Here is a 25,880-nt window from a genome sequence, read left to right as displayed (position 1 = left end):
CTTGCCACCTCTTCTTAATATCTTCTGCTTCTGTTAGGTCCATACCATTTCTGTCCTTTATCGAACCCATCTTTGCATGACATGTTTCCTTGATATCTCTAATTTTCTTGAAGAGATCTCTAGTGTTTCCTGTTCTGTTGTTTTCCTCTATTTCTTTGCATTGATCTCTGAGGAAGGCTTTCTTATCTCTTCTTACTATCCTTTGGAACTCTGCATTCAGATGCTTATATCTTTCCTTTTCGCCTTTGCTTTTTACTTCTCTTCTTTTCACAGCTATTTGTAAGGCCTCCTCAGACAGCCATTTTGCTTTTTTGCATTTCTTTTCCGTGGGGATGGTCTTGATCCCTGTCTCCTATACAATGTCATGAACCTCCGTCCATAGTTCATCAGGCACTCTATCTATCAGATCTAGTCCCTTAAATCTATTTCTCACTTCCACTGTATAATCATAATGGATTTCATTTAGGTCATACCTGAATGGTCTAGTGGTTTTCCCCACTTTCTTCAATTTAAGTCTGAATTTGGCAATAAGGAGTTCATGATCTGAGCCACAGTCAGCTCCCGGTCTTGTTTTTGCTGACTGTATAGAACTTCTCCATCTTTGGCTGCAAATAATATAATCAATCTGATTTTGGTGTTGACCATCTGGTGATGTCCATGTGTAGAGTTTTCTCGTGTTGTTGGAAGAGCGTGAACACCCATTTTCTGACCCAGGGAAGAACAGAACCATCCTTTCTACCCCTGCACAAAGTTTGTAAGGAAGGGGGAAGTAAAATCTCAGGGCTGACAGTGTAGAAGTGTGCAAGAAAAGGGGACACAGAGCCTGTGTGTGTGTGTGTGTGTGTGCACATATATTAGAAATGCTTGTAAACTGGCCACAGAATCTGCCCAAGAAAAGACATAACCCCTGCCCCCATGAGACAAGCCCTCTCCCCCGTACCCAGGAGGGGCTGTGTCCACTGGAGTGAGGGCTGGAGGAGGCTCAGAGAGGCTGGGAAAAGAGCACACAAGGCCATGGGGAAGTTCAGCACAAAGCCCAGGATGAGATGGCAGGGCTGTCGAATCATCCTTCTATGCCTACTCTGAGTCCCCGTGACAATCAGGTGAAAGCCCAGCAGGAAAAGGAGCTGCAGCCCTGTCTTTGGATAACATGAAGCCTAGTGCTGCGTGACAACCAGGCCCCATCTGCACCCAGGCTAGAGGGGAACACCAGCAGGACTGAGTGGAGAGGAGGACAGAGGCTCAGTGGCCTGAGCCCCAGTGTCAGGAAGGAAGGAGGATGTTTTGAGCAGACTAGACCTAGACATAAACTTGGTCAAACTCCAGGGGATGGTGAGGGACAGGGAAGCTTGGCATCCTGCAGTCCATGGGGTCGCAAAGAGTCAGATATGACTTGGCGACCGAACAAGACCTAGTGGGGTCCTGGGGAGGCAGCCTTCTGCGTCAAGAGTCACTTCTCAACCCCAGTGAGAAGGACTGAGGTCTGCCTTTCATGAAGAAGTCCCTTCACTTTTCCCCCAGGAGCCAAGGAGCTCTGGGGGACCATTGGTGCCAGTAGGGGCACTGGCTACACTCACCGGCCTGGTGGGCTGCAGGCCCCATCAGAGGGGACCGGGCTGTTCTTCTTTAGAGACAGCAGAGGCCCTGCCTCCCTGCCACAAGTGTGGGAGACAACGCCCAACCCCAAAGGAGCATTGCCCCTGCATCTCACCAAATGGGACAGAGACCTGGCATTCTACCTTCTCTCTCCTCTCACTAAGCCTCTGGAGCCACCAGTACATTTGAACTCTTTCCTCTTTTCATACTAAATGAAAACAGATGGACAAATTTTGTGCAGGTTGATTTTCACAAGCCCCATGTGTAGACGCTGAGCTTCTCACTCCAGCCCCCTCTCCAGGGGGAAGCTAAAAGGATCTCTGTAATTGAGTGGCACAGACCTGGCATGTAGGGGAGCCCAGTAGAGTTAATGCAGTAGTCTAGCCATATGCGTTTCTCCCTCCTTCCCTGAGGAGCTGGGCATTTGTGAGTGGCAGGCTAACCCTTTCCTGGGAGAACACAGCAGTGTGACTAGAGCAGAGAGAGAATCACACATCCCGAGTCCTGGGTGGGGCCACCCTCCTGAGTGGAGCAGGGGGCCATCTACATCTATCCCTGCTCTGTGTTTACCCCCACTCCCCACTGCCCCAGCAGTTCCAGATCCAGCTTGCAGAATGAATGCATCTGATCTCTGAGGTGTGTGGGGGTGGATGAGATTCTGTCCTGAATTCTAAAGAAGGCGGTTCTTATCCCATAGGAGTGAATTGCTAATGGTGGGGTCACAAAAATCCTAACATCTGGGGTAAGCCATTCCCAGCACATCTGCCAAGATCTGCCAAGCAGAACCTGTGTCCCATACCCTGGGGACATACCCCTGATTGGGAGAAGGTGACCCCAGGAAGTTTTAGTCTTCTGAGAGAACCTGTGGGCCCCTGCGTGCACTGGACAGCTCCAGCCTACCCCTCACTCCCATGCTCCTGCCCCCAGTGTCAGGCCACAGCCCCACCCTGCCAAGGCTGTCATTCCTGCCCTGCTGCCCCTCTCTCCAAGGTCATATCGTGACCCCGATTATCCAGCAGCTCCCCAGATACTCCATGGGGCTGAGGGGACTGGGATGCTCAGAGCCCACGGGCCAGCTTAGGACAGGGACAGAATGGTCATCTAGGGAGGACACTGCTCCCCACTGGTGATCAGGGCCACCCTTCAAGGGTAATGCCTTCCAGCGGGTCCTTGCTCAGAGGGAAGAGGCCGACAGAGCTCAGGGTCCTATCCCAAGATAGTCTGATGGTCAGGGAAGGAGAGTGACCGCTGGCCTCCCTATGCCCCCACAGCTGCCTGGGCCACCCAGGAATGCCAGTGTGGACTATGAACCTGCTGTGCAAGGGAGCTTCAGGAGACCTCACTGTCAGGGGCCTTGCCTCCTCCAGATCTTGAACTCCACCACCCAAAAAAGTCTCCATGACATCCCCACGTGCTCCTCTGTGGCCAGGGGGAATGGTTGTTCAGCTTACAACGTCTGGCATCTGGCCCCAGGGATCTCCAACCATTGCCCACAGATCCTTTGCTCAAGTGGCTGACTCCCCTCCACAGGTGGCCCCGGTAGTGGGGGATGTGGGGGGAACAGAGCCCCAGCTGAGCATCGCAGGAGCAGCAGTCCTTGGACAGCACCTGCCATGGTCAACATCCCCCTGTGCCCCCCTGGGCAACCCTTGGCTCCTCGGCCATAAGGCAGCACCGTGTCCCCAGGACCTATCCTTGGCTCAGACTCTGGGCAAGACAAGCATCTCCCCACAAGTTTAACCACACAGGTCCCACCAGACCCATCACTTGGGGCCATGGGCTCCACTGGCCTTCCATCTGCCCAACACCCCTTCCCACAGGGTGTCTCCATGGTCCTCAGGGTCACGTGTCACATGCATTTCAGTGCATGTGTGTGCATGCGTGTGTGTGTACATCCTAAAGTCCCACCTCAGCTCCTCTCTGATTTTGTGCTGAGAGTTTGCAGGGAGACAGGAGAGCTGGCCAGATGGGGCTAGGTAGCAGGGCCTGAGAGCCTCTGGAGAAGGGGAGCAGCCCTACTTTGGCCTCATGAGCCCTGCCCTGGCTGTGGCCTAGCGTGACCTCCCCAGAGCATGAAGGACGGTGTTGGGGGTGGTGGGGGGCAGAAAGTGGCAGGTAGGAATGAAAGCAGAGTAGAGTAAGAGGTTGACCAGATAGCTCCTGAGGCCTGGGGTGTTCAGAATGTCTGTGGTTTCAAGTGATTCCATAATAAACCATTTTTATACTTAACAAAGTCACCCAAGCATGGAAATCCACCCTGACAGCTGAAGACTAGGTGTGTTAAGACACTTTAAAACTCACACAAACTGTGTGTGTCTATGGGCTTGAGAAGGGGCTCTGCTCAGACGCTCTATCTAGCCTACACCTTCCCACTCAGCTTTCTGGGCCTGCCCAGGACTTGTGGCAGAATAGACCCTTCAGGCTCCTGGTTGGATGAACCATTCTGGAGGGGGACCAGCGTGGTACCCTGGGATGGGGGACCTGGATGCAGACTCACAGCTTCACCTGTTCCCCGCCAGGTCATATTTGTGTTGTGAAGGCCCTGCGAGGCCTGTGCCTGACCAGAGAGAATGTTGTGCTAATGGCGGCATTTCAGGTTCTGTCACGTAGAGCAGAGTCTCTTGGGAAGGCATTTTCCAGCCTCTATCACAGAAATGCTCCGCAGGACTCTAGACCTCATCCAGTCCAGTCTTCTTGTTTTGCAGAAGAGGAGCCTGAGGGCCAGAGAGACCAAGGCTGCCCGGCTGTGGGTGGCAGAGGTGGGGCACCCAGGTCCCCTTACGCCCAGCTCATACAGGAGTCGGCCTCCCTGGGGCCAGCCTGCTTGCTTGCCCCACACCTCCACACCCCCACTGCCAGCCACGGGGACATCCAAGGGACCAGTCACAAGAGTCTGGGCCCCTGGCCTCCTCAGGGTGGGGTGAGGGACAGGGAGAATGCAGCAGTAATTTCCCAGTCACGTGGCTGAATGCAGCCCTGGGCAGGACCAGGCTCAGTGTGGGAACCAGGACAGGTCAGAGCAGCCAAGACCGGGTGCCAAGCCGATCCACCTCTGATAACCCTGCCTCCTGACTCTTAACATTCTGGGTGTTTCTCCTCCTGGTCACTTCTTGATTGGTGTTATTTTTGCTTCATCTTATCTGTTTCCTTTCAGGTCCAGCTTTAGGGCGCAGCTGCCAAGCCTTAGGAGCCTTTGTAATGGTTTTGTATTTCTGTAGACACCAGATATAAACATATTTATATATTTGTGTCCCTCCCCCGCTCCCCCCAGTTCACAAGCCCGATGCACACTCTACACGCAGGCCACTCTGACCTCTGACCCCGTGTTCCATGTGGCAGGAGGGCCCCGCCCCGGGCCAGGTCCTAGGTCATGGCTGCTGGCTGTCTGTGGCGGAAGTCCTTGGTTGTTCCCTTCCCCTCCTCCCGGCTCTAACCATTCTGTCCGTCTATCTCGTCTCGTCCTCAGTTTCAAAGCAATGTCATGAAGGGCTTCCTTTCCATGCCTAAAAGGAAACAATATGCTTTTGGGGAAAGAGGTGGGGTTGGAGTCAGGGTTCCGGGGCGGCTTGGGGTCCTTAGTCTTTGGGGTGATCCAGGGGTCGGCTGTGATCACGGCCGGTCGGGAGCCTCAGTCACTCTGGAGACTCTCCCATCCGAGGCAGGCCAGGCCCCTGGGGCCCCGGGCCTGCTGACCGTGTTTGGCGGAGACGCCGGGGTCAGCAGCAGAACCGAACCGTATTGTTTCCCTTTAAGTCCAGTCCTAGTCCTCGTCCCCATCCACAGCTCATGCTTTTTGATTTGCATCTTTTTTTTGCATGGACATGCCGAGTAGTGATAAGCAGGGTTTTCTGTTCTTCTGGCGTCTCTGGTCAGACTCTTCTCTTTCAGATCCCGTGTCAGGTTGCTAGGTTCAGGTGTGTCATTGGCCGTGTCCCTTGAGTCCTAAAACGAAGGGCTGTGAGCGAGGTGTGCAGGGAGACCCAGCCCTGTGAGGAGGCGGCGCCGTGGCCGCGGGCCCGCAGGTAAGGACACCCTGGTCTCTGTGCCTAGGTCGGTGCAAGACGGCAGCCAATGCGGCCGGGAGAAGCTGGAACTGGTCCTGTCCAACCTGCAGGCCGACGTCCTGGAGCTGCTGCTGGAGTTTGTGTACACAGGCTCCCTGGTCATCGACTCGGCCAACGCCAAGACCCTGCTGGAGGCGGCCAGCAAGTTCCAGTTCCACACCTTCTGCAAAGTCTGCGTGTCCTTTCTCGGTGAGCCACGGGCAGCAGCACCAATGAACGGAACATTCAAGGCCTGAGTGGGGAGGGCCGTGCGTGCCCAGCCAGGTCGTCTGGGGATGCAGCTGAATTTCCCAGCAGATTTAAGATGATCATTCGGATAACTGTGGGCAGAGGCCTTTGCTCACCGGTGGACAGAGGGGTTCTCTGCCTTGCTCCCCCTGGGGCCAGAGGTGCCACACTGGGCCCCCCAGGCAGTCTTGTGAGAACAAATGGGCTGAGAGGCCCGTGTGAATGGTCTGTTCATGGGAGCCCCATGCCCTGGCTTCACAGCCCTGTTATCTAAACACTAAACTAAGTTGCTTCCATCAAGGCCTCAACCCACAGAACGTGCTCACTTTACACTTTGGAGCTGCCCAGTTTGGGTGAGAGCAGGAGAGGGAAGGACAGAGATGGGAGTCACCAGAACCAGCCTGGGGGTGGAGTGAGAGAGATGGGGGCGGGGACAGGTGAGGGGATGGCCAGGGGCCTAAGATGTGACTCTGGGGCAATGGACCATCTAGAAGAGTCAGGAACTATGACTCTAGAGTTAAGTCCACAAAGGCAAAGGGCCTCCTAGGACCCAGCCATGTCTAGATCCATTAGTCAGATTTCAGGAGCCCTGGCCAGACTGACCCCAGGTCTGGAGGTCAGGTTGGGTGAGGCTGAGTCCCTGTGGGAGATGGTGGATGGGCTTATGAGGGGTGTTCCTGCTGTCATGACGCTGAAGTAGAAGTCCGTGATCCCAGACTTGTCTGTCACAGTTACGGAAGACACCCTAAGCCTCGGTGTGACCCCTGCCCCCAGCCCAGGCCTCCTTCATGCCCTGGCAGTGAGGAAGCTCTAAGCCTGGTGCTGACACCCCATACCTCAGTCTCAGTCCTTCTGCTGAGGGAGGCCTCAGGAAAGTCAGTTTGAGACGGGGCAGAGGAAAACCCAGAAAATGGATGTGAAGTTCCAGGGACACAGGAAATTGGGCTTATGGGGACTCTGGATGCTGAAGGCAGGTCACAAGGACATGGGCTCAGAGAGGGGTCCAGAGAGACAGGCGATGAGAACGGGCGGGGACCCCTCCCCTGCAGTCAGCGGTGCCGTCCTGTGCTCTTGCCCCCAGAGAAGCAGCTGACGGCCAGCAACTGCCTGGGGGTGCTGGCCATGGCCGAGGCCATGCAGTGCAGCGAGCTCTACCACATGGCCAAGGCCTTCGCGCTGCAGATCTTCCCCGAGGTGGCAGCCCAGGAGGAGATCCTCAGCATCTCCAAGGACGACTTCATCGCCTACATCTCCAATGACAGCCTCAACACCAAGGCCGAGGAGTTAGTGTATGAGACCGTCATCAAGTGGATCAAGAAGGACCCCGTGTCTCGCGCGCAGGTAGGGCCCAACCCACCTGCCCCGGTTCCCGCCCCTCTCCCTCTTGGTGAGGGAGGACGTCTGGAGCAGGGAGTTGGGGCCACCTGGTCTAACCAGCAGTGCGAGCATGTGAGAACCAGCAGGCCTTGCAGAGGGAGGCCAGACCAGCTCACATGGTGCAGAGGGGTGAAGGGGGATGAGAGAAGAGAAATCAGGCACCAGAGGATTCTCGAGGGCTGGCATTGCACCTGCAGGAGACCCAAGCCAACCGAGAGTCCGCAGGGTCAAGTGGGCATCACCAGGGCCCTGCGGAGAGAAGGGTGTGCCTGAGTCAGGTGCCCTGGGCTCCTTCAAATGCAGCAGGAGGAGTCCCACTCCGGCTCTGGCAGTTGAGAGGGGAGGGAGCACCTGGACTGAATGGAAACCAGGCTGGAGACAGGGAACCACCGCTTGCCTGTCAGAAGGGAAGGCAAGTCCCTTGGAAGGGACAGCTAGAGGAAATGAGAGCCAGAGTCCAGAGCAGAAGGGCAGGGCGTGATCCCCAAGAGAGCCCCTGAGTCACAGGAGGTCAAGCACAGCCCCAGGGATCTCCAGCTGACTAGGGAATTCCTTCATGGGGGTTTTAAACAGAGAAACCACAGGAACAAACGTTCCTAGGAAGGCCAGCAGGCTGCAGGGATGGGAATGAATTTGGGATCCGTGCTTTGAGCGGGACTGCCTGGATTCCAAAGTGCTAGGAGCCCCCCACAGTTAGTGCAGACACGCAGGTGGCTCTTAGGAGAGCTCAGAGTCCACCTAGAAAGCACGGATGGGAAAACGGGGCAGGGAGACGGGAGCCCAGCAAGAGCTGAGGCAGCTGAGTGACAGATGACAGGCTACTTTGTTGGCACATGGAGCAAGAAGAGGCACAAGGGAAGGAGGGATAGGGCAGGGACTGGATCCACAGCATCAAGTGCACGCAGGATGCAGAGATGGCTGGCCCCTTCTCCTGGCCCTCTGAGAAGGAGAAGGCAGTCCTCTGACCTACCAGGTGGGGATGGAGCAGGATTCATTTTCAGAGGAAGGAAGTCAAGTTAGGCCACTGTAATAGTGACCACCACCATCTACCACCACCCCCAGATCTGCCTCCAGCCCAGACCTCTGCCTTTGATTGTCTACAGGACCCCTCCACCCAGTGTCTCCCAAGCCCCTCTCATTCATAAACCCCCAGACCTACCCGTCTTCTTGGGTTCCTTATAGCAGTTCTGCCCTCTAACCACGGCAGAAGCCAAGTCCTCCCACACCTTCCACCTCCATGTGGCCACACATTGCTGCCATGGCTGCCTCCTCTTACCAGGGCCAAGTTCTCTCTCTTCATTCCCGGCCCCCTGATCTCACCAGGTGACCACAATTGTCTCCTGAGAGGGTTCCCTGCCTTCAGTCTCCTCCTTTCAAATTCATTCCCATCCCTGCAGCCTGCTGGTCTTCCTAGGAACATGTTTGGTCCTGTGGTTTTTCTGTTTAAAACCCCCATGAGGGAATTCCCTAGTGATCCAATGGTTGGGACTCCACGTTTCCACTGCAGGAGATGCAGGGCCATTCCTCGTCCGAGAACTAAGATCCCACATGCCAAGCAGTGTGGCCAAAAAAAAAATTTTAATAAAATTTTTTAAAATTAAAAAAATTAAACTCCTCATGAGTGCCCTCATCCACTCTGCAGGAAGCACTACACAGCCCTTAGCAAGCCAAGCCTGAGGTCAGCAGAGGCCAGAACCCAGCTCACCTCTCCAGTCTTGTTTCTCCCTGTCTGCTACCCAACCCCTCAATGGAAGGCTTCTGCATCCAACAAGAAAAAACTCCGTGTGTGTGCTGAGTTGCTTTAGTCGTGTCCAACTCTGCTAGACACATATGGACTGTAGCCTGCCAGGCTCCTCTGTCCAGGGGATTTTCCAGGCAAGAATACTAGAGTGGGTTGCCATGCCCTCCTCCAGGGGATCTTCCAGACCCAGGGATCGAACTCACATGTCCTGCACTGCAGGTGGATTCTTTACTGCTGAGGCACCAGGGGAGTCCCAATAAGCTCCAGAGGTCCCTCCAAATGCGCCACCATGCTCTCTCAGACTCCAGTGCCTCTGTGTGTGCTTTGAATGGCCTCCCTGTCCTTCACCTTAGGCCTGGAGAAGTCAGCAATCCTTCCACAGCAGGCTCAGACATCACTCACTCTGGGGAGCCTCCTCTCCCACATCCCCACCACCCCTCATAGACTCTTCTTTGGGAAGAGTCCTTTGATGTGATGGATCCTCTCCCCGCCACGAAACTGTGTACACCTGGAGGTCAGAGACTGGGTCGTACTGGCCTTTGCATCCCCAAAAACAAACTCAGTGAATGGCATAGAGTGGTCACCAATACTTGTTTGTTGAAACTACAGCGATGAGCAAAGAGTTTGCCAGACAAGAGGGGGATTCAAATCAGTCAGTGAAAAGCCTTCAGTTCAGGGGTGGGGTCCAATGGGGTGCCACTCCAGGGGTTTGCTGGTGAGGGGGAGAGGCACAGGTTGGAATGGTCATGACTTGCAAGCTTAATGATCACAATCAGCTCTCCCGGGCCTTCCCACCTGTTCCTGAGTTTCTGCCCCCACACACACCTTTTTGAGGATCAGAATCCTCATTTGGTCCCCTGCAGCCTGGTATGAAACAGAGGCCCATGACCTGGGAGGAAGAGGCAGGAAGGAGGTGCTCAAGAGACCAAAGGGTGGTCCACCCCAGGGTCAGCCCCAGCGTGGAGACCTCTCCCTGGGTTCCCTTCTTGCCTCCAGCTGCTGGGAGCTCCCACGATCTCTATCTTGGCTGGGGTGAGCAGGGTCAGCACTCCCAAGCCAAATGCAGATGAGAATTATCCCTGCACTCAGCCCCACATCCCTCCTTTCTCCCTTCTCAATACGACTCACATGAGGTGGTGCCACCTTATGATCTAAGAAGATCCCGTGTCTCCTTGAACTCGCAGTATGCAGCGGAGCTGCTGGCGGTGGTCCGCCTCCCGTTCATTCACCCCAGCTACCTGCTCAACGTGGTGGACAACGAGGAGCTGATCAAGTCATCAGAAGCGTGTCGGGACCTGGTCAACGAGGCCAAACGCTACCACATGCTGCCCCACGCCCGCCAGGAGATGCAGACGCCCCGAACGCGGCCCCGCCTCTCCGCAGGTATGGCAGGACCTGCCCCAAACCCCCCAAAGCAGGTGCCCTGTCGTCAGCCCAACTCTGGGTGGGTTCCCCCAGGAGGCAACAGGCACAGATGCTGACACTGCGTCAGGCTGTCCCAAGGGTGCCCCTCCGTGTCCCTGCAGGTGTGGCCGAGGTCATCGTTTTGGTGGGGGGCCGTCAGATGGTGGGGATGACCCAGCGCTCGCTGGTGGCTGTCACCTGCTGGAACCCACAGAACAACAAGTGGTACCCGCTGGCCTCACTGCCTTTCTATGACCGCGAGTTCTTCAGTGTAGTGAGTGCCGGGGACAACATCTACCTCTCAGGTGAGGCCCCCTCAGGGCTGGGCTGGGCACAGGGCACAGACTTCCCCGGGGGTCCTCTCCCCACACCATGGCTAAGGAAGACACAAGGCCCAGAAGTGTCCACTTTGCACGTGAAGCCTCCTCCTGCCCCCGGGGCTGGGCCCCCCGGCCATGGGCCTTTCCTCACTCCCTGCCCACTCTCTGGACCTCCCTCCCGTACTGCCCACAGGTGGGATGGAATCAGGGGTGACGCTGGCCGATGTCTGGTGCTACATGTCCCTGCTCGATAACTGGAACCTCGTCTCCAGGATGACGGTCCCCCGCTGTCGGCACAACAGCCTTGTATACGACGGGAAGATTTACACCCTCGGGGGACTCGGCGTGGCAGGCAACGTGGACCACGTGGAGAGGTAATGAGGCCAAGGTCATGACATGGGCATCCTCTAATGTCCCCCAAGAGTTAAAATGCACATTGCTTCTCCTCCTCAACCCCTACCCAATTAAGACCCACTGGAGGCTGGACATTTAAAGGCCATTGTCCAGGCTCTTCCTGCCCAGCAGAGGGAGAAGAATCGGGATGGTAGGGTGGAAGCAGGAAGAGTGACAAGCTGCCCAGTCACCGAGACAGGGCACTCTTGTCCCAATCAGGGGGACAAACAAGCTGGAGGCATGAGATCCAGTGGTGAAAAAGCTCAGGGTGGGCCTGCTGCTGTCCTGACCAGGCAATTAGGGAGCTTACTAGGACTGGAAGCAGCAGCCCAGAGATGTGCTGGGATGTCGGGCTAAGCGAGGGGCTTCCCAGGTGGCTCAGTGGGTAAAGAATCCGCCTATAGCACACAATATCCTGCCTGCAGGAGACACAGGCAGATGCAAGTTCAGTCTCCGGATCAGGAAGATCCCCTGGAGGAGGACATGGCAAGCCACTCCAGTGTTCTTGCCTGGAGAATGCTATGGACAGTGGAGCCTGGTGGGCTACCATCCATAGGGTCACAAACAGTCAGACATGACTGAGCATGTATGCAGGGCTAAGCTGGAACCATCATCCAAATGTGACTGCCATGTCCCTACCAAGCGGAGGTGACACCCCAGGGATACTCCCTTCCTCCCTCCATCCCACACATCCTGGGAAATCTGCTTGTAGTAATAACACAGGAAAGGGTCACTGCACACAGGCCTGGCCAATTCTCTAGAACTCTCTACAGAAGTCGTGTGTATAAAGCCTGCCCTCTGCTGGAAGTCCTGGGCTGGCTTCCTCAAATCTGGCCTCACCTAGAACAGGGATCTGGCACAGGCAGGAGGGCCAGAGGCCAGAGGAGGGCATTTTTCCGGGTAGAAATAGTCTTTGTCTTTGAGCAACAGATACCTTGGAGAGAAGCTGCAGGAAGAGCTCCAGCAGCTTTGTGAGTCAGCAGCAGTCAGCAGTGCAGACCTGCTTTCCCAGGATCTAGTGACCTAGAGAGTGGCAAGTTTGTCTGAGCTGGCCTCCAGTTTCAGCCCAGGGGGTTCACAGCTAAGATTACTGGAGTCCTTTCCCTTGTTCTTCCCACACCCTAGGGGCTTCTAAAACAGCTCAGCAGGTAAAGTCTGTCTGCAATGCAAGAGCCTCAGGAGACTTGGGTTTGATCCCTTAGTCAGGAAGATCCCCTGGAGGAGAGCATGGCAACCCACTCCAGTATTCTTGCTTGGAGAATCCCATGGACAGAGGAGCCTGAGGGCTACAGTCCAAAGGGTTGCAAAGAGTTGGACATGACTGAGCACACTCACAGGATCCCACAGCCTAGCCCACCATCCTGGCCTACAACATTGACTCCCACGGAAAGCACATCTTCCCCCCTGTGACAGCTTATTGCTTGTGGAGTCACACAAACCCCTCAATTTGTCTTTTTCCCCTTGGTGGCTAATTGGACATTTGACAAATGTTACAGCAGAGACAGATTCAGAGTGACACAGGCTCTGGATGTTCACTGTGGGCTTTTAACTCCCCCAAGTGGAGCCCAGAGATGGCTCAGTAACATTTAATTGTCATATTGATTTGGAGATAATGGGGAATCCCTGTGTGATTATGAAGATATTAATACTGCTGTTGAACCTGGGTCAGCCCTGGTGCTGACAGCCTTCTGTGGGACCCACTGCACGCCCGTCAAGCCCCAAGCTTTCCGGAAGCACCAGCTTCCAGTCGTTTGTCATCCACTATAAACACATGAAAAGGAGACATTTTCTATGTAGGAGTAAACTGAGCTAGATCTGTCATCCTGTCTTGCTTTTGTCAGCTATTTTTAATCTCCTAAGATGCTGATTACTCATTTTGCAAACTTATACTTGTTGATAAATACAGGGATTTGTTCAAGGATCAAATGCACCAAGAGCGGGGACAGGCTCCACTCCCATCGGGCCCAGGAGCAGTGCTCCAATGCTCGGGAGCAGCCGATATCAGACTGCCTTGGTGGCTGGCTCAGCCTTTGTTCTGCTATGAAACATCAGCTGGGGCACAGAAGGAACAAGACCCCCCTGGGACCCCCGGAGATCAAGGAGCAGTCCAGGGCATGGTGCCCTGAGCCCCTTCCCCAGCCCACTGGTATCTGTCAACTGTCCTTGTAGGGACAGGATGCAGACCTGAAGACCCCTGGGAGGAGGGTACATGGAGGGATGCCCACAGCTTCCCAGGGAACAGAGCTGGATCTCCTTTGGTCAATCTTCACACAGTGGCGATGACGGAAACTTCTGGGTGACAGGAGGGTCAGGGGAACGGGGACAGACATGAAGACACTTTGTTCCCCAGGAAGCACTAATGGTACAAATCGCTCTTCTATCGATAATGAATGAGATGTATGGCGCATGATAATTACATTACATTACGGCATTACAGGACTCGAGCAAGATTATATAATTATAGATTAAAACAACAGTGTCATAGACAAACCTGTATTATATCATTATATAAATAACCGGGTCTAATACTTTATGGCCATATATTGCAGTAGCTGTGGTTACTGGATAAATGATAGCGGAGTGCCTCACTCCGCGGGGTTATTTGCATGTCATTAGCATATCCTTCCCAAGCAGGAAGCTGACAGATTGAGTTGATGGAGGGCTGGTGGCTTGGCAATCAGCCACCTGGAATAACGAGAACATTGCGTTTGGCGGAAGGTGCCATTGTACAGAAAGCCTGAAGACTAACAGCCACATAACCTTCCACTGTCTCCCAGCTCCTTATGCAGGAGCTCTTTGGATCTCTGCCACATTGACTTAAAAAACAGATATCCAAACTTCTGACACTGTCCCAAAAGGCATATCTCCTATTTATTCCATCTCCCATTAGCCACATATCGTTCGTTTGGGCCTTCGTTGAATCAGCTCCTGCTGCCCTTCAAGGTGCTGGAGCCTCTTCTCAAATCCCGAAGTCTGTGCAAGCTGGATGTCTCCACAGCCAGGGGCACCTGGAGGAAGGACTGTCTTCCTGGGTCACAGAGCTGTGACTGTGCAATGACTCGTGCCCCCAGGAGGCTCACAGGAAAAGTGTGCCTCCCAGGAAAGGTGTCCTGGGGGAATCCCATGTGGCGGTGCAGCAAGCCCACGATGGAGGTCCCGCCCTGGGTCCAGAGACCTCCAAAGCACAGTGAACTGTGAGCTGTGAATGAAAGATCCAGAGAGAATGCTTGTGAGAGCAGCCCTCAGGGAACAACGGACAGACACAGCTTCCCCAGGAAGAAAGACCTCACCAATCCCAGTTCAGTGGCCAGTCTGCTCAACACCAAGTCTACTCTTGCCATCAGCTGCTACCTGTTCTCATGGTTTCCCCCGTCCTGCCTGGAACTCACATTCCATCACGTCTCCATCCTCTGACTTTGCCACTTTGTCCTGCACCACACATCCTGCAGATCTGTTCAGTCCAACCCTTTACCATCTCCACACCTGCCCCCTAGGGCTGATTGCATGAGAAAATCCCATGATCTTGGAGACTGGCTCCACTATGAATTGAAATCTTCCAGTCTCTACTGGATCTTCACAGTACAGGGCATCTTTTCGAGTGTCCCTTGTCAACCACTTCTCCCACTCTCGACAGCGTGTGTCTCCCACCTTCATTTCTCCCCTCAAGGCTCTTACCCTGCAGACTCCTTCAATACTTTACTCCTGCTTCACAGAGAAATTGGAGCCATCAATCAAGAACTCTATCCTCTTCCTGCCATCACTCTTGCGTCTACCTTGACACTCATGCCATCCTTGACTTCCTCCCTCATGCCTAAATGGCCACCACTTTCCTTTCCATTGTGGATCCAATCTGCATCCAGGTGCCAGGAGCCCCTGATCACCAGCTCTCCCCTTTTTCTTATATATAACTCATCTTTCATTATCCACTTGGCTCCTTCCTATTAGCATGTAGACACAATCAAACCTCCCCTCCAAAAGTAAAACAAAACCTGTGCTGTGCTGGAGCTGGTTCATACTGGTTCATGGGAGCCCATGCTTAAATCTTCAGGAACTCTGCATGTCAATTGTTAGCTACAAATATTATTAAAAATTAAGTCATATAGGGAATTCCCTGGTGGTCCAGTTGTTAGGACTCCATGTTTTCACTGCTGAGGGCACAGGTTCAATCCCTGGTCAGGGAACTAAGATCCCGCAAACCCACAAGCCATGTGGCAAATAAATAAAATAAAAAAATAAAACTTGTCTTATAAACTTAGAACTAATTTAAAAACAAAGGCAATTCATACTCAAAATTCACCACTATCTAATTTTTTACTCCATTTTACCGCTGCCTGTACTCTATGTGTCCACTGCCTCTGTATGTGAAGGAGATTCCGTGTCCTGGGGTGCTTCTCGGTCTTTCTTCCCAGCCTCACAGTCAGTGATGTCCTATTGGTAGCCTGAAATCAGTCATGAATTTACATCACAGAAATCAGCAAAGGCTACACACCAGGACTTTCTTCCCTGGTTTTTACAGTTTATCAGCATATCACGGACAATACCTCTTAGCAGTCCCTTCTAAGTCCCACATTCTTGGCCCATCTTCCCAGCGAATTTTCACCCAAGAGATGTCTCCACCAGCCATTTCCACTGCCTGGCTTCCCACTTCCTCCTCCATACACAAATAACCCTGCACTTCCTGTTTCACATCATGTGCCCTCGACACACCACCAGTGACCTGCTGGGGACTTCCTGACCTCCCATCACATCCGCCATGCTGCAGCTTTGTCTTCTGTCACACCACCACTCCTCTCAGACCCCTCTCAGCTCCCCTCTATAGGCTGGCATCTCCCCAGTGTCCTCAGCCCATCTTCACCACACATATTCCCTGTGAACCCCCTTGCCTTCAATTTCCATCTACATGCTGATGATCCCAAAGCTGAATATTTAATCCAGACCAAAATACTGACTGCCCCTGCACATCCCCAAATTCCTACCCGCAGATACTTTAAACTCCTCGGGAAGAAAAGACAAACGCATCCTCCTTCCCAAACCTTCCCAACTTTGGTTGCCTATCCTATGAGTAGTGCCCCCTCTGCCCAGACACCCTGAGGCATCCTAGGCAACTCCCCAAACTAAGACAGTGATTCACACTGCACTGTCTCAGTTCACCTCTCCTTCTATTCCCACGTTCTTCTTTGGGCCAGGCCACTATTTCCCCAGTTTTCAGTCCATCAGTTCAGTTCAGTTCAGTTCAGTCGCTCAGTCGTGTCTGACTCTTTGCGACCCCATGAATTGCAGCACACCAGGCCTCCCTGTCCAACACCAACTCCCGGAGTTTACTCAAACTCATGTCCATCGAGTCGGTGATGCCATCCAGCCATCTTATTCTCTGTTGTCCCCTTCTCCTCCTGCCCCCAATCCCTCCCAGCATCAGGTCACAGGTGGGTATATTTCAGTCCATGGGAGATGCCCAGTGCAGGACTGGAGAAGAAAAGAGCAGGACTGAGCTGGACAGAGAGGACTGCGGGCCTGGAAGCTAGGGAGCCCAGTGTGAGTAAAGGAAGGAAGATAAAAGTCTGCACAGAGGTTTCAGCAGATAGACAAGAGCTCCCTGAGGTTCAGGAGGAAGGCAGAGAGGGCTGGGTTGGGAAAATTCTGGGTGGTCTTGAGTGACTCACCCCAAGTGCCCCTAACTCTGTGATCTCCAGTTACACCCAGGGCAGAAAGAAGACGGTAGAGCTCCCCCATGTCTGCTGCCTTGGTTGGGGCCCCTGCCCTGCACGAGGCCCATCTCTGATTCTGGGCGCCTATTCTCCTCTCTCAACAGGTACGACACCATCACCAACCAATGGGAGGCGGTAGCCCCTCTGCCCAAGGCAGTGCACTCAGCAGCAGCCACCGTGTGTGGTGGGAAGATCTATGTGTTTGGGGGCGTGAACGAGGCAGGCCGAGCTGCGGGCGTCCTCCAATCTTACGTCCCACAGACCAACACATGGAGTTTCATCGAGTCCCCGATGATTGGTGAGAACCAATTGTCTCCTCGGCCCAAGACCAGGGCAGCAGCCCCACCCCATTGATTTACTCAGTCTCACTATCCCAAGCCCAGATATCCAGCTGAGCCCAAGGGTTCTGCAGACCCAAGTCTGGGCTGGGGGGCAGAAGGGGAATGTGGGGAGGTGAACCCCCAGCCTAGGTGCAGCTGCAGCTCCCGCTACCCAGACAAAGGGCCAATTGGCCCGTGCCAGGAGCTTCCTGGCCCCAGCTCAGTCCTCAGGCTACCCAGTGATGCTGGAGGTCTCTGCAGGCCGAGCAGAGGACCCTGACCTGTCCCTTGCCCTGCTCTCCCGGCAGACAACAAGTATGCTCCGGCCGTCACCCTCAACGGCTTCGTTTTCATCCTGGGTGGGGCTTATGCCAGAGCCACCACCATCTACGACCCAGACAAAGGGAACATCAAGGCCGGCCCCAACATGAATCACTCTCGCCAGTTCTGCAGGTGAGGGGGCGGGAAGCAAGGAAGTCAGGGGGAGGGACAGCAGGAGGGGTTGGTGCAGATGACGGACCACCATCCTGTGACCAAGGCGGTGCCCAGGCCAAAGCAGCACCGTGGGTGTGGGTGTTCATGCAGAGCAGAGCGAAAAGCACCCCAGGGCAGCCCCTGGCCCAGAAGCCCAACCCTTGGGCTCCAGCAGACCACCCCACATCAAAGCTGCACAGGAAAGGCTTCCAAGAGCCCTGGGTCCTTAAGGCCTCACCTTCTCTCAGCGAGAGGAGAGGGTGGTGTTGTGAGGTTTTCCCTCCTCAGGCCTGCCTGCTGGGTCACAGATGAGAGGTAGTGCTCACCCCAAGCTATGGATACCCTACATGGGATGACGGTGGTTTATGCCCTGACGACACGTATGATCCTGATGGATCTTTGGAGCTGGACCCAGTGAGGCACAAGGCACGGCTGCTCTGGAGCCCCGAAGCTGCCTGGGCAGAAACACACCCAGACCAGACCACCCCGCAGGAAGAGAGAGGTAGAGGTCAGAGTGTGGCCTGGTTCCTAGGATGCTCTGGTCCCAAACCTTAACCACTCTGGGCAGTGAGGTGCACACTGTGCTCTTCCAGCCCCATCCTTCCCCGGACTGAGAGGAATAAGGAAACTAAAGGGGTCCCAGAGACTCCATTTGCAGCCTTTCCATACAAAGCCTTCCTGAAGACTCCTAGAGGTGACCCCTGGCCCTCAGTGTGGGAAAAGCATTTACTGAGTGCCCGCTGTTTGTTGGCATGGCCAGGAAAGTGACGATCCACTAGTAACATGTTATGTGACCTCAGGGAAAAAACGTCCTCTCTCTGGGGAAGTTCTAGCTATAAATGGGCCCTTGGACCAGATGAGTGCCTAGTTCCTGTTAATATGATGATGTCACAGTTCTTGAGCCCTCTTTCACATCCTACGTGATGGCCATGTCCATGGTAACTCTGACAATATTGTCCTGTGATCAAGACAGTCAGGGTGTGGGCACCCCTTGTGGGTGAGGGGACTCCCATGCCTCACTGGAGAGTAAAAGTGAGTGTGGAGAGACGACGCCTGAGGGGAGATTTAAGCTGAGTCTTACACTGGAAGCAAGGTCAGGATATGCCACAGGGGGAGAAGTGTGAAGGGCCCAGACCGCACGGAGCTGTGAGAGAGAAGGCTGGGAGCTCCAGAATCTGGGAAGAAATCTAGACACACAGGTTGTGTCAAGGCTCTCAGGCTTTCAGAAATGGGTGGTGACTTAGGAAGCGCATCTGCTCAATGTCAGGGGATGGCCAAGAGAAACAGCCATTAACTGAGATGAGGGAACTCGGACTGGAAGCACAGGGGTGGCCATCTGTGTGAAGGGGTAGCTGAGATCCACAGTAAGGGATTCAGTGCGGAAGAGCAAGGAGCTGCCCAAGACGGCAGGACCCAGCCAGTGAGTGTGCCACAGGGTAGGCACCCCGGCCGCCATGGTGATGTTGGGAGCACACTAGGCCCTGGTGGCCACGTGCAGGCAGCAGCACAAGGTCACATGTGTGAAGAAATCACAGCAGCAAGCTTTGGCTCTGAGCCCCTCGGCCAGGGTGAAATTCCTGTTCGAGTAGCCCATACTCAGTTATGGTTTAGCTCCTTACACCCTGTCTACTACCATTCTAGTGAGTCATGTTTCCAGCTGGACTTGAGTGGTAGGAAAGCTCTGTCCTGGCAACACCAAGATGCTGTGTAGAGACCCGTGACCTCAGCTGAGCACCTGTACATAGAGTCTCCCAGCCAATCTGAGTCAGATGCACAGGCCCCGGGCTGCCCAGTAGGCATCAGTGTCACCCGCAGCCGGAGGGTAGTATAGCGTGGCATCCTGATTGGTCCTGGAAGAGAGGTGTTTTTCTTATACCAGCTTAGGTCAGAGGGCAAAGAAGAGCAGCAAGATCCCATAGGACTTTTTTCTTCTTAAAATTTATTTTTACTTATTTACTTGGCTGCACTGGGTCTTACTTGCAGCATGTAAGGATCTTCAGTCTTCCTTGAGTCATGCAGGGTTTTCAGTTGCAGTATGTGGAATCTAGTTCCCTGGCCAGGGATTGAAACTGGGTCCCCCACATTTGGGAGCATGAAGCCATATCTACTGGACAACCAGGGAAGTCCTCAAGATCCCATAGTACTTTTGCAAAAGGGGAGAGGCAGCCAGCAACAGGACAGGGCTCTGTCTCCTGGTCCCAGGGGGGATCCCCAATGGCTAAGTCTCTCCCTGCTTTCTCTGACAGCGCCGTGGTGCTTGACGGCAAGATTTATGCAACCGGAGGCATTGTTAGCAGTGAGGGGCCAGCCCTGGGCAACATGGAAGCCTATGAGCCTGCAACCAACACGTGGACCCTCCTCCCCCACATGCCCTGCCCTGTGTTCAGACACGGCTGTGTCGTAATAAAGAAATATATCCAAAGCGGCTGACATCAGCGGAAAGCCCACACCAAGACTGTGGACACGTCTGGTGAGGCAAATGCTACTCACAAAGATCGACTTTCAGCAACACCGATAAGAGGCCGACCAACCCAATCAAGGAACTCACTGCGCTGGACATTTTGAATACTCTCTACATTGAATGTAGGAAATCATCCTCGCCTTTGGGGGGACAAGAAGGAGTGGCCTCCAGGCAGCAGGAACCACAACCCTCCCAGTGAGCGAGCCAGGCCTCAGCGCTCCTGCAGGGGCACTTGCTCTGAACGGAGGCGCTCGCTTGGCCCCATGCAATGGAGTCTCACATAACTTTCCACCTGGGAGAGAGCAGCTGTCTTTTCCTTCCTGCAGAGCAAGCTTGACCCCCAGCCAACCATAGATCAGTCATCCTCTGACAATATTAGACGTCAGGCTCTTTTGGAATAAGATCAAAGTGTCCTTACCACTTTGATTCCTACTTTTGTTTTAAACAAATCTACACTTTCAGTGGCCAAGGGAAAACAAGGGACAATACTACGTTATGGGGACATGAGGCCAAGGAGGCCACCAGTCCCTACTGGGTCGATAAGTCCAGCCACCACGTGGAGCCTGATGTGACTGGGGCAGGGCCACCGTGGGGAGAGCTGGGGACAGCCGTCTGTCCCTTCACAGGGTTTTCTACCGTGTTTTTGCTGGAGAAGGACAAGGTGATTGTGCTAGCTTTCTCTTATCCAATATGAATTATTTAGATTTCCAAGGCATTTTCTTGATAAACAAAAAGGCTATTTTTAAGTACCGAGAGAAGGAGGCGGCCTCAAGAGGGATAATGTGGGAATTCCCAAAGCTCTTTGTAGGTAGTGCCAGAGTGGGGCATTTGCTCCAATTTTTCTATGTGCAGAATAGAGGATCTCTCCTGGGGGGCTGGGGTGGTGAAAGCCCCCATTTTATTTTTAGAAAAAGTAACTCCCAGACAGCCCTGTAAAAGCCATGCCTCATGGAGGCATTGTCAAGGAAAGATGACTGTTCCGGAAGGTAACCGATTCTGGCTCTCAACACCAGGCCAGCTCCCTCCATGAGGTAAAGCTGAGGACCCGGGCCAGGCTGGAAGGGAAGGGGGGAGAATACATGTCTACAAAGCACAGGAGACTATTTTTGATATTTATAGCTATATATTAAGGCACCTGCCACAAAGAGCTCTCAGGATGGGGACAGCCTTCTCAGACGAGCCATGACAGGCAAAACCTGACGGGTGAGAGCGGAACCGCTCTTCTAGTAGCATCTTAACCCGAGCAAGGGGAGCCCTGAGGGGAGGCCACCCCGTGGCTCAGAGAAAGGCCTTCCCGCTAGTCCTCAGACCCTCAAACCTCACACGGTGACCAGTTTCCATTCCAGGGCATGAAGGATGCGGCCGCCACTGCTGCGCTGTTGAGTCGAAGTTGGTACCAAATACACATTTACCATTTTTATATCTGGGAAGTCGACTTGCCGTCATCTCATCGTGAAAACCATTTCTAAGGAGAAAAGGACAGGACGCGCGTTCCATCTTTCAGTATTTGATGACACAAGGTCCCAGTGTTGGGCATCAACTTCTCGCACTACAAGGGTGGCTCCCACTTGGACAAGATACCAAGCTTCGTTATGCAGTTTTTAATATTATTTATTCTTTTAAAAAAGTAATAAGCACAAAACTACATACGTTGTATGTCATTTAAAGTATTTATGTCAAACAGGGTGCAAGTGTGAACCCAAGGACTGGAGCACAAGTGTCTAACTGCCTGGGGCAGGGCGGATGTCAGCGTTGGTGAGCGTCTGCCTCCAAAGGAGGTGCTAGTGGTCAGCGAGACTCAACACAGATGACATTGAAATCCCGTTTCTCTCCTCATCTATCACACTGGAGCAAAACTGGCTATTTCTGTGAATGATATAAAACAGGGTTCTCTGTAATGGTATTGTACATAGTATATGTTTATTGTTAAGTTCTTGTTATATTATAATAAATATATTTATAGATCTAGACTCGGAAGCCAATGGAATGCCTCTGTGTGCCACCGTCCTTGACCCCAAGATGAGCAACCCGGTGCAGGCCTGTGTTGCCTCTCCTATCAGCTGTCTGGGCTCTGCCACAGACTCAAATGCAGATCTTGGTGATCAGAAAAGATAGGACTCCTTAGCGAGGGAATGTATAGAGCTGAAAGTCAAGAATCAAGGACAATTAAAGTCAAAGTTGAAAGGGACTTGCAAACACTCTGGCACTGACTCTGAGGATCTCCCTTCAGTTTAAATGCTTTTTTTTTTTTTTTTTTGGCTGTACTGCGTGTGGGGTCTTTAATTTCCTGACCAGAGATTGAACCCATGGCCTCTGCACTGAGAGCAGGGTATCTTAACCACTGGACCACCAGAGAAGTCCCCAGTCTAAGTGCTCTTATTATACCTGTGCAACTGAAAGCTTCAAGGTCAGCTTTCCCCTGGTCTGATTCTTGTGCCCAAGACCCTTTTGGAGGACTGTGCCAAACCCACATGGCAACTCCACTTCATCAGCCTGAGATACAAAATACCTCCTCCAGAAGAACAAGCTGTGCCTTCCATCCTAAAATCTAGTCAGGGTGGCCTCCCTGCCTTCTTCAGTCCTACCATAGGCTGTTCTCTAATCTGTTGAATAGAGTGACTTTGCTCTACTAAGGACACCCATACAAAGCCCAGGGCAAAAGTGTAGAGCACCAGACAGGATTGCTCCCTCTCTTACAGGGAAAACGTTTAGATTTAATGGATTCGTAGGAGAAGGCAGATTTACCAGCATTTCACTCACATGAAGAACCCCATACCCTTAATCCCCAAATCTCACCAAGACCTACAGTCTCCTTGCAAGAAAAAAAAAAAAATTCGGAAGAAGGTGGGTTGGGATAGGGGATCTGGGAGTCCTCAAAGAACTCAGCTGACAGCTTATGATGAGTGGACCATACACTTGCCAAAAATATCTGCCCTGGTCCCTCAGTAACATCAGTCCTAGAGGAAAGGATGGAGAATATCTGGTAGATATCAATCATGAAGAGCTGAAATGATAATCCATTATAAAAACCAAGCAATAGTTTGTTACCTCATTCCTTCTCTACTCTATTTGCCTAAATCAAAGGAAATATTTTCTCTGGGTCTATGAAGAGTCTGTGTACTTACCATGAAAGACATGTATATCTGCTTATCAGGTGTCCATGTAACCATGGGGAGAGTCTCTTACCATCAGACCTGGCATGGATGGTGAGGAAATTTATTGTGACAGCCACAGACAGGAAATGAATCACAGCGTGTGTGTGTGTGTGTGTGTGCATGAGAACTTTAAAAAATTCAAAGCTGAAAAAGAAGAAAACAGTAAAAATATTTGTAGTCCATACAACAAAGGATTAATATCTTTATTAAAAAACCTGTGTGATTCAATTAGAAACTGTTCAGTGATTCCAACTGTTAAACAGGTCATGAATAGACCTTGCAAAGAGGAAACATAATAAAAAAGTTCAACATTGATAATTATTAAATAATGAGGTCACATCTTTACTTACTAAATTAGCTTCCCAAACCTTAAAAAAAAAAAAGGCAGGGATGAGGAGGGCGTGTGAAGAGCAGTGAAACTCCTGGGTAGCACCAAGGGCTTCGTAAACTAAAATGGCTCTTAGAAAGTAGCATGGCTGATGACATGTATCAAGAGGCTAAAGAGTACCTGATCCATAAATCCATTTCTGGGCATCCATCAGGAAATGACGTGAACCATGGAAAAGGTCATGTAACAACTAGCTCTCATTTATTGATGCTAACTATATGTCAGACACCATACTGAGCACTTAAAGCATCAAATCCTCGTAATTCTACTGGACAGCAGCTACAATTAGAAAACACTAGAAGAGGGGGAAGTGAAAGTGAAATTTGCTCAGTCATGTCCAACTCTTTGTGACTCCATGGACTTTATAATCCATGGCATCCTCCAGGTCAGAATACTGGAGTGGGTAGCCTTTCCCTTCTCCAAGGGTCTTCCCAACCCAGGGATTGAACTCAGGTCTCCCTCATTGCAGGCAGATTCTTTATCAGCTGAGCCATAAGGGAAGCCCAAGAATACTGGAGTGGGTAGCCTATCCCTTCTTCAGGGGGCCTTCCCAACCCAGGAATCAAACCAGGGTATCCTGCATTGCAGGCGGATTCTTTACCAACTGATCTATGAGGGAAGCCCTATAGAAGGAGGGGAGCGAGATTCATATTTGTATATGACTATTGTTATATAAGATATGTATATAATAATATATAAGCTATATACATATACACAAAAATATGTAAAATATGTATATTAAAATGACCAGATGTATAGTCATAAAACTACTATTCACTGAGCTGATGGAATTGTGGACAATGTTCTTTCTCTTTTCCAAAATGTATATAAAGTGATGACCTTATTTTTATAATAAAGATATAGATACACATGTATATTTTTAATGAGGAATGAAGGACAGAAAATAATCTTTCCCCTATATTTAGCCTGAGAAATTCTCAAAGATCATTTCTATCTTGGACACCATAAACAATGGAGAAATTAGAAAGGGTTCAGAACAATGTAACAAAGAATTATAAATAAGAAAATAGATTTCCAGTAATAATCAAGACTGTTTTGTTTTTTTAAACCTAAAGGCTAGAAGTGAATGGATTATATCTTTCTGTACATGAAGATTTTCATAAAACTAATGAACACCAATACTTCTCTATGTTCTTGGAAGGTCAAGGAAGATGAAAAAGACAATAATAAAGAAGAAAAACTTCTAGTTCAACAAAAGAAAACATCTATTTGTGCAAAACTCTGGAATAGGTTACCAAGGTCCTTGTGAAGATCTTCTCTAATTATATATTTTATAACATAATTGCATCCATTATCTCATGTTATCCTCTCAATTACCCAAAAAGGCATAGGGCTTCATCTTCACTCTTTAAGAGGAAACAATCTCAAAAAACTTGAGTGACCTGTGCAGTAACAGTTAGACCCCAGGTATTCTCCATACACTATTATATTTGACACTCATCACAGTCCTACAGAGGATGGTTATCCCTGCTGACAGTGAGACCACAGGTTCCAGACATGATGCAGAGTCAGTCTAAGGCACATCAGTATTCAAACTCCACTCAGAAGGCCTCCAGAGAGGTTGTGCTACATCACACTGCCTCCTCAAGGCTGTCTGCAACTGTGTGGCTCTTATGGCTCTAAGACTAAGGCTCCTTCCTCTTTCCCAAGCTACCTCAGAAACCTGTGTAGAAAACAGAGAATTCTGTGAATATGATAGGCATTTAGCTCTGTGCCGAATCCAGTCCTCTTTAGAAGCAATTGTTTTTTGAAATGGCCGGTAAGATTCTTGTAGCACACTGGCTTCCTCCACAGAAGACTATGGTTTCACACAGGAAACTTGAGTTAGGGGAAGAAAAAAGGTCACTGACTAAGATACTATTGCTGCTCATTTGAAACTCCTCCTGTGAGCCTTCACTCTGTGTGAACTCTTAAGGATTTCCAACCCCAATCAGGGAGAGTAAAGTAAAGTGGAGAACAATGCTGGTACTGGCTGCACCATCCTCCACCCCAGAGGGCACACCATGACCTTGTCACCCAAGGAGTAGAAGGTCAAACTGCTAAATGGGGACTTGAGGACCTAAAATGAGGACCAAGAAGCCCGCCTTTTCCATATGATGGCAAAAATTAGACAACCCAAAAATCTGTTTTCATCTTCTAAAATTTACAATCCTGTGCTTTGCTGCCCTCTAGGTAACACTTGGCAAGTCCCTTCGGCATCTATCCTCATGAAAGGTGAGAGCAGCCTTTGAGT

At 51.8% G+C, this 25,880-nt stretch overlaps 1 protein-coding gene across 2 annotated transcripts in view; it reads left to right on the top strand.

Moving 5' to 3' along the window:
• KLHL29 (kelch like family member 29) overlaps positions 1-25,500 on the top strand; it is a 335,083-nt gene extending 309,583 nt beyond the window's left edge. For both annotated transcript variants that reach the window (XM_061433195.1, XM_061433193.1), the window contains 8 exons: positions 5,647-5,849; positions 6,970-7,229; positions 10,191-10,389; positions 10,533-10,715; positions 10,924-11,104; positions 16,933-17,126; positions 17,457-17,601; positions 19,869-25,500. In XM_061433195.1, the coding sequence (XP_061289179.1) occupies positions 5,647-5,849; positions 6,970-7,229; positions 10,191-10,389; positions 10,533-10,715; positions 10,924-11,104; positions 16,933-17,126; positions 17,457-17,601; positions 19,869-20,052 (1,549 nt within the window). In that variant the 3' untranslated portion in view covers positions 20,053-25,500. The remainder of the gene's footprint in view (positions 1-5,646; positions 5,850-6,969; positions 7,230-10,190; positions 10,390-10,532; positions 10,716-10,923; positions 11,105-16,932; positions 17,127-17,456; positions 17,602-19,868) is intronic.
• The last annotated feature ends 380 nt before the right edge of the window (positions 25,501-25,880 follow it).

Source organism: Bos javanicus, chromosome 11 (genome assembly GCF_032452875.1).
Source record: "Bos javanicus breed banteng chromosome 11, ARS-OSU_banteng_1.0, whole genome shotgun sequence".
NCBI classification, from domain to species: Eukaryota; Metazoa; Chordata; class Mammalia; order Artiodactyla; family Bovidae; genus Bos; species Bos javanicus.
Note: the sequence above shows the minus strand (reverse complement) of the source record. Positions and strands in the feature narration are given on the sequence as shown.